The following is a 15015-nucleotide window of genomic DNA, read 5'->3' on the forward strand; positions in this document are numbered from 1 at the left end:
TAGCAGTTCCACCAGGTGTTTTTCTAATTGCTGCTGGCTAGTCTGAAGGAGTTCCAAGGAGGAGTTGTGTCTCGAAGGCGTCTGAATGTCTGCTATGGGAGATGAAAGGATTTCTCAAACAGAATCGAAGCCACAATCAAGGGATGTTTTTGATGAGGGAATAACATAACATGGTGTAAAGCTAAAAAAAGTTGATTTTACTTAATATTGCATGTTTAAAAGAGTCAGTGACTGTAATAATCAATCACCTTTTCTTTCTGTAAACACTGAGATGATTTTCTGAAGGTTATTATCTCCTCAATAATTACCATGCAACAAAAAGCAGGATTTTTGCCACAGCTGACCCCCACCGGTGCGCCATTGCTGGATGTAACTGATCCACAAACACAAACAGGATGCGACTGCATCAGAGCCAGAGAGCAGAGATCAGCCTGTACATACATGAGGGCTTTGTGGCGCTGCCATCGTTTAGTCTTACACTCACATTAAATCCAATCTGTCTGGACCAGGACCCTAATCCCCTCTCCACGGCCACGCAGACAGCAGACACTAATCCTCCATATTTGTATATTAATAGCAAACAACCACTGAGGGGCCTCCCTATATGTTGTGATGTATGTTTTATTAATCAGTTAATCTGCTTGTTGATCACAGGGCTCGTCTGTTTGAATGCTGGCTTTAATAAAATGCAGCCGGCCCTGCCTGAGGGGTAAGCTCCCTAAGGACGGTGCATGCCTCAATCATCAACAATAAACAGCTTTACATCTACGTTATCTGTCATGGGACAATACAGTTATTAGTCCTCTCAGCCAAGAGGATATAAAGCTTTCCTCAAATAAGACACAGTTGCTTGTTACGTCTTGATAAACCTGAGAGTCTTCGCTGGCTCTGGTTGAGATTCCTTGGCACTGGAATCACGTACGGAGACGTCCGTCTAGACGCTGTGTCACTGCCACCGTCCCGATTCCACCTAACTGCCAGGGGGCCGCTCGTTTAGAAGGACATTAGCTGCCCGAGTCGGACAGAATGATGGAGGTTGGTTAGACGTTACCACGGAGGCAACCTCACTGCAAAAACACAAAATCTTACCAAGTTTTTTGTGTCCAGTCTGTGGTGTAAAAACCTTAGTACACTTTAAATAACACCAAACTAATTTACAAGCAACTTTTCAGCAGGATTTAGAAGCTTGTTTTAAGTAAATAACTCCTTAATATCGATGAAAAAGTACTAGCTCCACTGGCAAGTTATTTTAGAGGTTTTAATTTAATTTGAAGTTATGTTTTTATTTGCTTAAGACATTTTTCCCAGGTTATAAGTGATATTTTCTGCCAGTGAAATTTCACTGTTTCATCAATATTAAGGACTTATTGACTTAAAACAAGCTCTTATATCTTGCTAATAAGCTACTTGTACATTAGTTTTGTCTTATTTTTACTTGGGGGTTGCCATTTATTGTTTTGTTTAAAATTTATTGTGGTAATGTTTGAAACTGCCCAAAACTGTCCGTATTGTTGGTGTTATTTTTGCTGTTTTCTCCGCTGTTTGTTCAATGAGAGCATCAATAGATATCAGTCAATTTGAAAATATTATTAAATGCAGTTGCTGGGTGCTATGTGATACAAATCACACTTCTTAATGTGCCTGCTGTCCTAAAGAAGTATATTACATAGGTTTGTTTTTCAAGAAAAGTATTTGTGCTTGTGGGGCTATGGTTGCTGTGCCATGCAGTTACCTAGAAAAGTAGTAATAAATAGTTCTTACTGTCATGTTTATTGTTATCACAAAAGTACCACAAAATATCATAAAACTTATAGTTCATATCACCAACCCCTATTTGCACTAGAAACTAGACAAGAAATACAGTGTTTTTGCAGTGTTCCTCTTCATTGTACTTGAATGCAACTTCAGTTTGTATTATTCTGTGCTGTAGTAGAGAGACATGTGGCGTAGCAGCCAGAGTTTTATGGTTGCATCAATCAAAATGGCTTCCATGGGGTAAACAAACAAATAGCTTTTAAATATCTGGTTAGGAGAGATAGAGGGAGAATGATAGGGGCCCCCCAGGGAGACTGGAGGTTTTCCTTGGAGATCTCTGGATCAGAACAGAGGAAAGGAAACTCATCCCCCCCAAAAAATAAAATAAATAATGAGTGTAAGTTCACGTTCGGGTCGGAGTTAAAGTAAAGATTAGCAACATTCTCAGCAAACTACATTTGACAAACCGAGTCACCGCTGGATGAAAAAAGGAAATAAATAGAGACAAACAAAGTCTCCAACCATGTGACTCTCACGGGGTAATCTCATGGGAGCATCCACCCCTCTCAACCCCACCCCCTAGAGCTCCCCTGATGGACTGTAACAACAGGAAGTCGGCCAGGCCTGCATCATCCCACCACACCCACAGATAACTGCCCCCCCCTCCCTCACACTTTCTACCTTCTAACACAAACACATGGAGGCCGTCCTGGTCACAGATACCTCACTGGTCCCGGGTTAATCCCTCGGATTGCATCCGGTGTGTGGCAGAGTCAGTGATGGCACAGAGCCCGCCTGCGACAGGGAGGTGTGGGGGGGCGAGGTTGAAGGCTGGCAGTGAAACAAGAAGAGGCCGAGGCAGGCAGGAGGGGACTGAATGGCCCTTGTTTATCTAGGTCCCTATGGGAAGTCAGGACACTGCAGTGAATAGGAGCCAGTTAGCAGCTATGGCATAATAAGAGCAGGGGGGGAGGATGGGGGTGATTGGAGTGATGGGGGCGGGGGGGTCATTGAAATTCAAGGCAGACTACTGTCGAGACAAACCACCCCTGCCAGCTGGGGCAGAAACTTAAAGGAGAAGGAAAGTGTTTCCAGACTCTAACAACAACAACAAAAAAACTAGCTAACAAGGTTTATGGGTCATGAAGGTAATGTAAAGTAGTTTACAACACCTAAACTGAAGTGATCTGCTTCAGACATCATCGGTCATGAAAAATTATTAAGTAGTGCTCATCAGTTGTCCTTCACAGTGACCCTGTAAAAGTGGGGAAACTTTGTTCAACAATAGTGTGTCTGAGCCGGTTATCGCTATCCTTTTGTACCACAATTTACAAACAGTTATTGTTTTTAGTAAAGCTTTTTTCACTTTGTGCAGAGCATAGAGTAAGGTATTATCTGTCAGCATGGAGTTTGCATATTCTCCCTGAGCATATGTGGGTTCTCACTGGGTACTCTTGACATCTTCCCAAAGTCCAAAACAATGTCATCCTGTGACAATCTGGATGAATTGATGATTTCTCTTGAATATATACAACAAAAAGATGGAATTCAAAATAGATTTTTCTAGTCTTTCTGTCATAAGCAACTACTAATTATTAATATTATACTATGTCCACTCAGCAGGCAAGTATGCTCCATATCCGATTTTTTTTCTTTTGTCAGTATGTGACCTGTATCTGACTTCTTCGTAGCAGTCTGAACAGCCCAATTCTGATCTCTTCATCCCCAATCTTATCTGACTTTTACACCACCTGACTACACATCCAGACAGACTCCTCTACACAAGTTGCAGTCAATGTTCCACAAAATGCCATTGCTTTTAGTTGCGCTTTCTTTTTTTCTTAGCTTTCTTTGTCTTGTTATGATCTTGTGATGACATTGTTGGCTACCATTGCTCAACAATTTCAAAATCGATCCATAGACGGCAGCGTCCATTATTAATTATTTCTGTACACAAAGCACTGCTGTATGAAGTTCATATGTTTAATCAGTAGTACGGAACGCCCATGCAAAATAAAAAAAAATAATTTCAGTGAAAAATTGGAATTGTGTTAATGTTGCCTTGGACGCAAAAGTGATGAGACACTTCTGTGCAAGAGGTGACAATCAGTAAGAGATTTCTGAGTTTAAACTAGCTTTAGCATCTTAAATTGGTGATTAGCATGTGTGTTAGCTAGCAGCTAGCATTACTACAATGGCTCATGTATGTATTCCTTAAAACCTAAAACTCTAACGCTAAGATTTACAGGATACCACCATTTCCATTTCCAGATTGTTCTAATAGAGTTGCTGAAAAGTCCAAAAGGTGAAACAGAACAACTTTGCTTTTCTCCGTTTAGCTCATTTAGCTCATTTTCTCTGGGCCTGAATGAATCTAAGCTATGTCTTGATGAGAAAAAGAACTCAGTTTTCATCACTCCATAATAATCAGAGATACACAACATATAGGCAATAACATAGGTATCAGCTGATATCAGTCATTTTTAATATGGTTATCAGTTCAATAAAGAAAGCTAGGTTGATATTAATAACTGATGTAATTCCAACTTGTGACTGTTTTGGAGGCGGAGTGGTCATGTGGTATTTATTTGGTCATCTGATAGTGATAGTGATGCAGCACAGGATTGTGGGTAGTTTAACTGAAGCAGAGAAGCCAGCGAAGCAGGTCAAGTCAGCGAAGTGGTGTTTTTTCAAGGTGTCAAAAGGGTATTAAAATATATGATAAATATATTTTTGGTAATTATCGATTATCAACCATAACAGCAATTGTATTATTGAATATTAATAAAGGCCCAAATTTTTATATTATTCATTTCTAGCAATATTATTCATAACAAAGAGTGTAGTTGTCTATTGTAGCAAATTGCAATCAGTTAAGTGCCGTTCATGGAATGCAGACAGATTAGATCAAGTGGCTCTTGATTCAAAGCCTGTCAATAAAATACAGTTAATATAATTAATAATGGAAGATTACTTTACACACACTGGGAATAATAGGTTGGTTAAACACGAGTTGAACCAACAATTTTGTTTTCATTTTGACTTATTACCATGAAACTGTAGTATTTCCTTTACCATAACTGTGGAGGCAGCCTACATCTAAAAGGGCAAGTTCTTTTTTCAAGGCTTTCATGTTTTGTGGTTTCCACAGCCCCTGATCCCTGATGAGGATCCCTAAATAGGCTGCCACAGGTGCCGGGGGGCCAGCCGGGTGAAGGAAGGGGTCGGTGAGGGGATCGGAGGGGGGTGTCCTGGATGGGAGCAGGTCTGCAGGAAGCCTCTTGTTTTCACAGAGATAAAGGGCTTTCAGGTTGCATCCTGGGCCGTAATCTCTCACGCGCTTCCTGGTTTTGTTCACGGTGAGGTAAGAGAAAATGGCAAACTAACCTTCGCCCCGAGAGGCTGATCGATAGCTTCTGATGAGGCAGGATGTCTGCGTGCGTGTGTGTGTGTATGTGTGTGGATTTGAGGAGCAGAAAATGACAGATACAAAGCGCCGGTTTCATTTTGAGCTTTGTTCATTAACGGGCCTTGATCAGAGGAAGATTTATGGCTTCATTTATTCTGAGTGCTGCTTCATTACTGATGAGGATTGTAAAGGTGTGCATAGAAATTCTTCTCTGACCTCTTCAACTGCTTTTAGAACACAATTAACATTGTTCCAAGCTCTTACATCTTAATTACAGAAAAGATAACACTCCTTCCTTCAAATATAAATCCCCACTTAACCAGTCACTTAGAGCTGGCCTCGGGTTTCATAGAGATCCACTTAGTAAAAAAAATTTGCATAGACGTTTTATGGATAAGTTAGCCTTGAGGATAGTGGGAACCTCAGAAGGACAGCATTCACATTTTTTAATGTTTTACTGTTCTGAACATCTACCCCACCCAGCTGGGATGAAACTTTCAATCGTTGCCCGTCTCTCCACGCTGTGGCTGCAGTGCTGGCTCGCTCATATTTTTTGTCAGGTGTTATTTATGAGTGCTGTATAGCTGAGTTGCTGCATGCCTTCAGCACCTGCTGCAGCCGGAGAGCAGGGGCCCAGGCAACTGCCGAGTAGAGAAATGACGGGACTCCGGAGGTGGAGACGCAGCGGCATAGTGGGAATTCATACTGGGACAAATGCATGTGTTTACTGGCTGCACCACCGGCGATGAGTGTAGCGTAATGTCGCCAGGCAACATCGTTAAGGATCTTGTCTGACTCTGGACATGATGGCCGTGCTTCAACGACTTGTTAGCAAACGTTTTGAGAAAGAGGAAGTAAAGAAGGTGTTGGTGTGTTTTGCCTGGAAACACCTGAATGTTGGTAGGGGTGAGTTAAGCCAGGACAGGTGTGCTAAGAGGAGTTGAAGGTTGCTGGCTCAACGCCAGTTTCCACAGTCTCCCTGTGAACAAACACCTGCATTGATACACAGCATCTTCCCACAGAGGTTTATGACATAAGACCTACATATGGAGACAACACATCACAATCTAAAAGGCATAACTGTGACAAAAGGTATGTAATAACCAATAAGTTTTATTCTGAAAATACCCCCACACCAAAAAAGAGTATGACACAACTGCAAACCAACTAAGACATGGACATCCAGTTCAGGTGACAGTAGCAAATGCTAACTCTGAACTCAATATGAACCCGTCATCACTAAGATGGAAACATGGTAGTGGCAGCGTCATGCTGTGGGGTACTCTCACTCTGTAACCAGTATTGCCAACCGTGTCTAATTAATTTCTATAACCATACTTCCAAATAGGGGTGCACCGATTGCAGTTTTCTGGCTGATCACTGATCTTTAAAAAGCCTGACCTGGTGTAGTTAAAAAACAAGTAACTTTCCAGCAAGACAGGGCTTGTTTTAAGAAAATAATTCCTTTAATATTGATTTCATTGGCAAATTATTTCACTTATAACAAAATATTTTCCCATAAGTGAAAATACTGCCAGTGGAACTAGTACTTTTTCTTTACAATATTAAGGAATTATTTACTTAAAACAAGCTCTTATATTTGCAGAAAAGTTACTTGTAAATTAGTTTTCCCTTAATTCTAATGTCCTAAGATATTTGAAGTAGAAACTAGATTTTGTGTTTGTGTAGTGTTCACAGCAGAGCAAAAGGGGACAGTAGGTGATTTTCAGACCTTTGTGGGGTAGACGAGATTGATTTCTCATGTTAAGTTTGGCCGATTGCCGATCACTGAAAATTAGGGAAATCGAGCCGATTTATTAGCCCACAGACTTGACGGTGCACCTCTACTATCTAAACATCATCACATTAATCCAAAAGTATCTTGCTAATTTAATGAGTTGTATAATTCTAGGTCTAACTATAGTATGTTTTCTGGGGTGCCTCCATCATTCTCCCTCTACCTTTGTGTAGTTCCATGCGTGGGGGACCTCAACGAATCACTCATGGGTTAAATGGGGCAAAGTGGATGCTGCATGCTCCCCTCCCTCTTGGTTTAGCCTGTCCATTCTTCTCTCATTAATCCTGTGTGGATGTTTATCCATGTTGACATTCAGCGTCGCAGTCGGCGTTCCCTCTGTCTACGAAACACGGTGACTAAGGGTTTTCGGTTTTCTCCTGCAGCAGCTATCATTAGGCCTGGCTTGTTCAATAAGTTTCCAGGACGGAGTAGTGAATCTGTTAGTCACTGTGGCCCCTGGGACGTCACGGCAACGCTGTGCAACTGGGATCGGGATGTGAATATGAATGTGTGGCCCCTCAGGAAGGCCATTATCAGTTCTGTGTGCTATGGAGAGGAAAATCAATACGGTCATCATAAAGGGCTGGCAAAACGCCAGGCTAGGCTGTTTTCAAAGCGCCAGGCATGACAGTGGATTAGTCTTCATCTCCTGTCATCTCGTTTCATCGACGTAGACAAACACGCCGTGAGACCACAGTAAGGTCAAGCCCATCTAAAAGGCATGAGACATCCAGCATGTAGTGGAGGTAAGAAGACTAAAGCAATCAGATTGTCTGAGCTAGAGCTACAGCAGAGGGTTGTGATGGGAAAAGCCCCTCGCCGTGCCCGCCTTCTGCCTATTGTATCGGTCCGGTCTTTTTCATTAACCGCTCCACTGAGGACCCCGAGCAGGGAGGAGACAGAGGGGGTGGTCATGACGTGGGGACAAGGAGGGGTGTGCAGACAGACCCGGAGGGGCCACCAAACACATGATTAAAACACACATCAACATACTGCGAACACAGTATTTACCTCTGCATGGATGGCAATTTGAACGTAATCTCTCCCTCAAGTACACATGCTACTGAGAGTATCTGTCAGGGAAGAACTGAGGGAGGGAGCTGGTGACTAATATTGGTTTAGGGAAAACAGACAAGAATAAAAAGATGTCGTCTCGCTTGTCTCCTCAGTAAGGAGTCCTTGCTGCTCATTTGGTTTAGATTACACAGCTAACTGAGCAAGGATCTGTGTTTAGGGGTCAGCACGTCTTTCTGGACCACCAGAAACATGTCGACATAGATGTTGTGTCGCGCCAGGCAGGCAGCTCCGATTTCTACGCCACCAAGATGATCTTTTGAACTGTGAGGGGGGTGGGCTATTTACGTGGCTATTATGGAGTGACTGTGTGAGTGTAAAAAGGGGAGGAGCATTGGGGCCAACGGTTAGAAATATGGGCTGTTCAGAGAGCTGAGGAAGCACAGGAAGCCTCACATGTACAAGCACTAATCATAAACATTAGTTTTGCTAATGCTAAACAAAAACTTTTGAAGAAGTTTTTGTTTAGTAAAACCCTTTCATAAAGAAGAGTTACTCTAACCCTTCTTTATGAAATGTAAGCAAAATTGGAGTGGTGTCAAATTTGAGCAGTTGTAGGATTACTCTTTTGTCTTTGGCTACGTGCCATTTCTCCCGCTAGCGCTAGACAGGCGTCTTTGTTTTGGTTGTATTTACCCAGAATGCCTTGCTCTGTAATTCATTTCCTGCTTTTGGAGTGGTCTTTGGTTTGCTTGGCATTCACAAATGCATTTTAGTCCATTTCAAGCTGAGATATATGTTTTTAAACGAACCAGAGATAGCTTTTTTGGTCCAGCAGAGTTCAAAGATATATTCACACCTCTTCAAACAAACCGGACGTTCTAGACAACTGAACTAGAGTTTGATTAAAGTGAACTAAATGGGGCTGGTGTGAATGCACCTTAAATCGAATTCAGAATCTTGATTTGGCCAGTCTTGAAAACACATGTTCAGATGTTTCCATCTGAATGAGTTTTTAGGAAAAAGGACTGGGAAAAACTGTCAGTCTTGCAAAACTGTTGTTGCTTGCGAAGATGTTCAAATGGTGTGAATGCTTCTGCATGGCCATGTAAACGGGACAGATTAAGAGCCCTGGATGGGACTGTGTTGATATTCAGGTGGAAGCCACAGTCACATTGAGCCCTGCAATGCAAGTCCTCAAGAGGCCTGGAGACTGCGTGAGAGAAGGATTTAAAAAATTCTGCAAACGTTCCACGGATTCCACCCTCACAGGGACCTTTGCAGAAAGAATGGGTCATATGCAAATGGCGTACACAGTGTGGTGGAGAAGTTTCCCACAAGCTGAGTGTGAAAAGGGCTCTCCCTCCCCATGCCGGGCCTGCTGAATGGTCCTTTTCTTCTGCCGCTCAAAGTGTATGAGGTAGAGCAGGCGAACTGCAAAGGTAACTAGGCTCTTTCTCCTCAGGCTCCCCCCTTTACCAAAGCCCCCCAACTCACAATGGTTCATTTAGCCATTCAGCCACACAAACCCCAATAAAGCACATCCGAGCGCAGTTAAGGGGGTTACTGAAACTGACTCGGGGTTTAAACCTCCCTCTTTATGAAGGGAGAGCACCTTTTTATAGGCTAATGCTCTCCTCCTCCATGGGTTAGCTAATCATTAAGCTGCCTCCGCAGAGATGCCAGTCTGCTCGTCCATCACCCAGTTTGACCAGGATACCTTTTCCCATCTTCACGGATTGACAAGAAACAACTTGGAGGCAACACATAAGAGTGGATGGCTTTGACCGCGAGATGCAATGAGTTGCATATCATACGTCGCATCTGCCAAAGCAGACGCTTCCCCACTTGTCACCTGTTGTACCCCCCTCCCTTCCATTCTCCCCCAGCCCCTGTTCTTCTGCAGGGCACAGGGAGCTCCCACTTTAAAAGAGGAGGGGTCAGAGTGAAAAGGAAGGGAGTGCAGAATCCCCCCGTCATTGAACAGACTTAAACACAAACACAATTGGACATGCTGGAAGCCACACAATGGCACAGAGGGGGGAAAGTGAAGTCATACTCTAAGAACGCATGGGTGCCCAGGTCAGGGGGCAATCAGCCACTCCCCACCTGCCCCCCTTAGCTACTGTGTCTTAACCTTCCCTCCTTGCCCACCGCCCCTCTCTATTCTCCAAAATAAAGCCCTTGCTCTGGAAGGAGGGAAGCAAAAGAGAGACGGAGCGAGCGCTGAGGCACTGTGGGGGATTTTCTTCTTACTTGGCACTTTCTGATGCGGCTCACTGAGGAAGCCGCTGAAAAGCTGAGAGATAAATGAAAAATTTCCTCCTCTGCCAAACTCCTCACATGACGGGGGTGGACCCCTTAAATGTAAACAGATGTCTTTTAGAAGGCAGGAGTGGGCAACTTCCTCCTCCATAGTCCTAAATGTTCCCCCTCTCCAAGAATACACCACTGTCTCTCACCGTCCTCCCTAAAGCTGACATCAACCTGACGCTTAGGTGGAGCAGAGTTTCACCACTGGTAACCATGCTCCACACCGTTACATAAGTTTTCTTTTTTTAAGTGCCAGTAAGTTTTCACTGTGTGCGTAGATGTCAGGAGGAGATTAGATAAACGTGTACCTACATTCTTCTAGGCAAAACTCTGTAACTCGTCAGTTACAAGAACGACATGCAGATAAAAATGTCCCCTGAACAGATGCTTGTTACCTGAAAAGCAGATTTGCAATTAAGGTCCCACATCAATATTTGGTGTTTCATTTGGGAAGATTTTATGTTTTCTGCAACATTTCATAGTTTTCCAGACTCAAAGTCCTAGAGTTCTCATTAGTCTGTCAGACAATTTGTGAAGCAGAAATCGAGAACTACATTAGGAATGTTTTTAGGGGTGCACTGTAGTTTCCTGCCCAATCACCAATTTATGAAAAGCCTGACATGTCTGTTCCTATTTTAGGCAATTCTTTTTATGTGAAAAGTTGCTAAGTTGGCAACTGTTTGACGACTATTGTTAACCTCGTCTGGATAAGTGCAGACGAGACCTGGTGGGCGGGTCTGTCTCTCTTCCAGCAGAGCAAAAGGGACAGTGGCTGATTTTCAGACCTTTGCGGAGGTAGATAAGACAGGTGGATAAGATTGGTTTCTTACATGAGATAACCCAAGATAAGCTAAATCGGGGCCGATTTATTGGTGGAGCTGTAGAAGGCATGGGAAGTATTCCTAAAGTGGTCAGATTTCAAAATAAAAACCACAGAAAGCAAGGAAGAGGGATAGATAATTAGATGGATTGAAGGTAGGATGTATGGATGGATGCACTGCTTAGAAAATGGGATGAGAATCAAAAATATTATCAAAGTTCAGTTTTCTCTTTTCTTCTCCAGCTTGGAAGAAATAAATCAAACTCCACATTTTTCCAGAATCTCGTACCTGGCTGCATAAAAGTGTGGAGAACTCTCTAAAAGAGAGCATTCCAGACTTGTTTATTTTTGCAAAGGATGTTAATGCAGGGTGCATTCCTCTATTCCCAAATCGCTGCATTAAATTACCGTCGCAGAGGATGGTTGCTGCTCCCCATGGAGGTTGGGATGGGAGGGGAGGCCCGACTGGGCGATGAAAGGGGAGGCGACTGGAAACACCTGTCGTCCTGCAGGCTGTTAACACCTCTCTGTTTACAGTCCGGGAATGGAGCTCACCTTGATCTCAGCCCCTTTGCGTCCCCCCTTTTGCCAGGCAGGAACCTGACTGAGTCACTGCCTGTAAGGACCAAGGCCCGGACTAGTGGCATATTTAGAACAAAACAAGACGCTTAAAAATGGATGAAATGACAATAAGGACCAGAACAACTTCACTTAAATGCAGGGAAGTTGATCTACATGACAGATTGTCAGCCCCTCACAGGGGAGGGGGAAAGTCCTAACAGCTCTTTGAAGCAAAAAAAGGGCAAAGCAACAGAAAAAGGCATCTGTTTGGTCAAAAAAGGGGGACTTTGCATATCAATAGAGCTCTGTCGATAATCTGAAAGGTTTAATAAAACACAGTTAACTTAAAGAAAGAGGGCCAATAAAGAAGATCTAATAAAAAGTTTAAAAAGACTCCGTAAGATGAACAAAAGATAGTTTTAAAGCCCCCATTAAGAGAGACAGAAATAGTCAAATATGACAAGAAAGGAGTAAAAACAGAGCAGAAAAACAATCCTAAGTCTTCTGCTGCTGCTGTCCACAGAAAACTCCCAGGACAGCCAAGCCCGCAACACACAACACCACGCGGTCGCATTTTTCCCTACCCACGGATTACTGTTATAGCAACATGGGCTCACAGTGAGTGAAACAACACCGAAACAGCTGCGTTACCTCAGTTCCTGTGAGTTACACCCGGCGATACAGGCCAACGCATGCCGGACAGAAAGATAGTGAACCCCCTCGATAAAAACAACTTCCTCCGTCAAGTAAATTCACGGGTAATAAAGAGCAAACAATGGAAATTTTACATTTATAGCACTTATTTTAATATTTAACACTGGTGTTATAGAAAGATAACAACTTAAAATCCCCCAAAGCTACTAATATCGCACCTTTTAGGTTAAGCGTAGTCACGTAGAGCTTCACAAATACATAAATCGGCGAAATGTAGCGACAACAGAAAAGGGAAAACTGAGCGCATGTATAGGTTCGCTCGCGTCCGTGGTCCTACGAGAATCAGGATTCCCGTCGCGCGACAGGAGAGGATCCGCTCTCCTTATATGGGCTGCGCTCAAACAGCGCGTGAGATATCCCTCGCTCTCCGGAACCCCGGTCACCCCGTCCGTGTTTTCTGCTGAGCTTTCACTCCATACTTTATCATTTCAACAATAAAATAAAAGTCACTGAACGAAAACACTTTTCCGAAACAACGTGAGCAAAAATGCAAATGAGTTGGAAACAATGACAGCTCAAAACCAGCTTTCACACTAAATAGGTTTATTTTATCTTAATTTTGTTTTATTTAAAACGCAACTGTGGTGTCGTGAATGGGACTAATATAAAGCAGCCGAATGGAAGGCAGAAACGAGGGAGTTTGTCCAACCCTTGTAGCTCAGCAACAAGCCTGTACCTGCTCGGAGTGGACTAAATAAGAGCGGACTAAACAGTTGTATTCCTATTTATTCCGGCACAACAAATTTCAAAAGCGTTCCAAAACAAACACCTGGCAAAATGTAATGTTGTTTCTTCACCAAAACTGTTTTAAGATAACCATTGAGGGTCGACCAGGTAGCGCTTTATCCCGTTTCCCAACAGAAACAGGTCCGAGTTTTACGGTGGGCTTTCTAACTCGACAAAACACGGTGAAAATCAATGAATGCTCCCCGGTTTCTGGTGCTAAATGTGTATTCGGCTGAATAAATGAGAGTAAAGTGAGCAGAAAGAGCTGCTGCGCTCCCAGCGCGGTGAGGTGCGCGTATAACGGTCCCCAGTGCGGCGGACCGCTAGGCGGAGGGGAGAGTCGCGACCCAGGTATAACGGTACACCACACCGCTACTTCGCACCACTTTCAGCGTCAGAAAAACAGCGCTCACACACTGCTGAACTTTTCGGCCAAATTAGCCGGCGACAGAAGAGCCGCCGGGGAGGGAAAACTCCTCGTAGGAAGTAGTTTTTACTCACCGTTGGTCCTCCTCGGGTTCGCCTGCTTTCTGCGCTTACACCTGGGGCCATCCGCCATGATCCTTTCGTTGTGTCTAAATGCTGCCGGAGAGTCACCTCCTCTCTCACCCCCTCTCCCCCTCCTCCTCCACCACCACCTCCCTCGCTGCCTTCACCTCCCCTTCTTCTCCGCACCTGGTTTACGACAAAAAGGCTTTACGGCATTACCTTCCCCTATCTCCCCAGAAACACGCTGAATGCGGGAGAGGAGAGGGGCTGGCTGTTTACTCTGTTACCTGCCTTACTCTCAGTATACGTCCTGTGTGTATAAAACACAATGTAGCAGTTTGTTTCAAGGTGTAGTTCCGCTACCTAGTGGTGGTAATAGTTTTGAATTGTTAGTATTAAAAAAAAAAGGCAAAAAAAAAAAAAAAAACCCTGCCAAACAGGGCCGGCCAAAAGTTGTATGGGGCCCTAAGAAGAAATTAATTTGGGGCCACCCCTCAGCTAAGTGCACCTTTCACCAAAGCCATATTACATTTCCAGTGCTTTATTTGTTTTTCACATTTTGGACAATCCAGATGATTGTTCGTCTAAATACCAAGTTTTTACTTACCATTGTGATTTGGAAAAAACTGTGATTACTCAAGTCCATCTAATCAGTAGAGACTTGTTGGTCCTCCCCAGTTCTGTCAAAACTGAAGTAAACCTTTGGATGATCACTTGTAAAGCAATTTTGAAGATGATACATTAATGTGTTTCCGGGGTTTTGTAGGTGTTTGAAAATTATCCCAATAGATGCATGATTAACTGGTGTGGTGAAATGATACAACCAGCAGACTCAAGCAAAGTTTCTAGACTTCAATTATTGAACATTAAACCAAACAGCATTAAATGTAGTCTGTTGTGAAATTGCATATTGATAATACCCAAAAACTCATTGTTCTAGTCAACTCACATGAGATGTTTGCGAGGTTCTAAATTGCTACGGTCAGCTAAAACAACCAATAGTGATTCATGTTAGCTCCTACCATTGATTTATTTTCCATTTGTTGTTGTATCTCTACGTAATATCACTAAGTTATGCAAACTAAGTCTTTAAGCAACACTATATTTTGAATACTATGGCCTACTATGACTTCTCCAAGTGATGCACACTAGCTGTGTTTCCACTACAAATGTGTGCAACATTTTTTTGTTGTCCGCTAATGTCGAAAAAACACAATTGCGCAATTGCAGCGTTTCCATTAAATAAGAAATGCTATCAAAATCACACACAAATAAGTTTGTTCACGTGATAAGTTATTCAAAAACATGCAGTCATCCTTCTCCTCCTACTTCCTGTTGTCTTCTTTGTCTTTTCTGGCAGTAGTAACATCCAGTGACTGATCACATGACTTGTGAGATGTGGAAAAAGTGTTTCCT

The 15015-nt window shown here is 43.1% G+C and overlaps 1 protein-coding gene across 1 annotated transcript in view; it reads right to left on the minus strand.

Moving 5' to 3' along the window:
* Positions 1–13738, minus strand: part of zeb1b (zinc finger E-box binding homeobox 1b) — a 60852-nt gene extending 47114 nt beyond the window's left edge. Inside the window, exon 1 of the mRNA XM_032551362.1 lies at positions 13612–13738. Coding sequence (XP_032407253.1) covers positions 13612–13669 — 58 coding nt within the window. The 5' untranslated portion in view covers positions 13670–13738. The remainder of the gene's footprint in view (positions 1–13611) is intronic.
* Between the last annotated feature and the right edge of the window lie 1277 nt (positions 13739–15015).

Source organism: Xiphophorus hellerii, chromosome 21 (assembly GCF_003331165.1).
Source record: "Xiphophorus hellerii strain 12219 chromosome 21, Xiphophorus_hellerii-4.1, whole genome shotgun sequence".
Classification (NCBI taxonomy): Eukaryota; Metazoa; Chordata; class Actinopteri; order Cyprinodontiformes; family Poeciliidae; genus Xiphophorus; species Xiphophorus hellerii.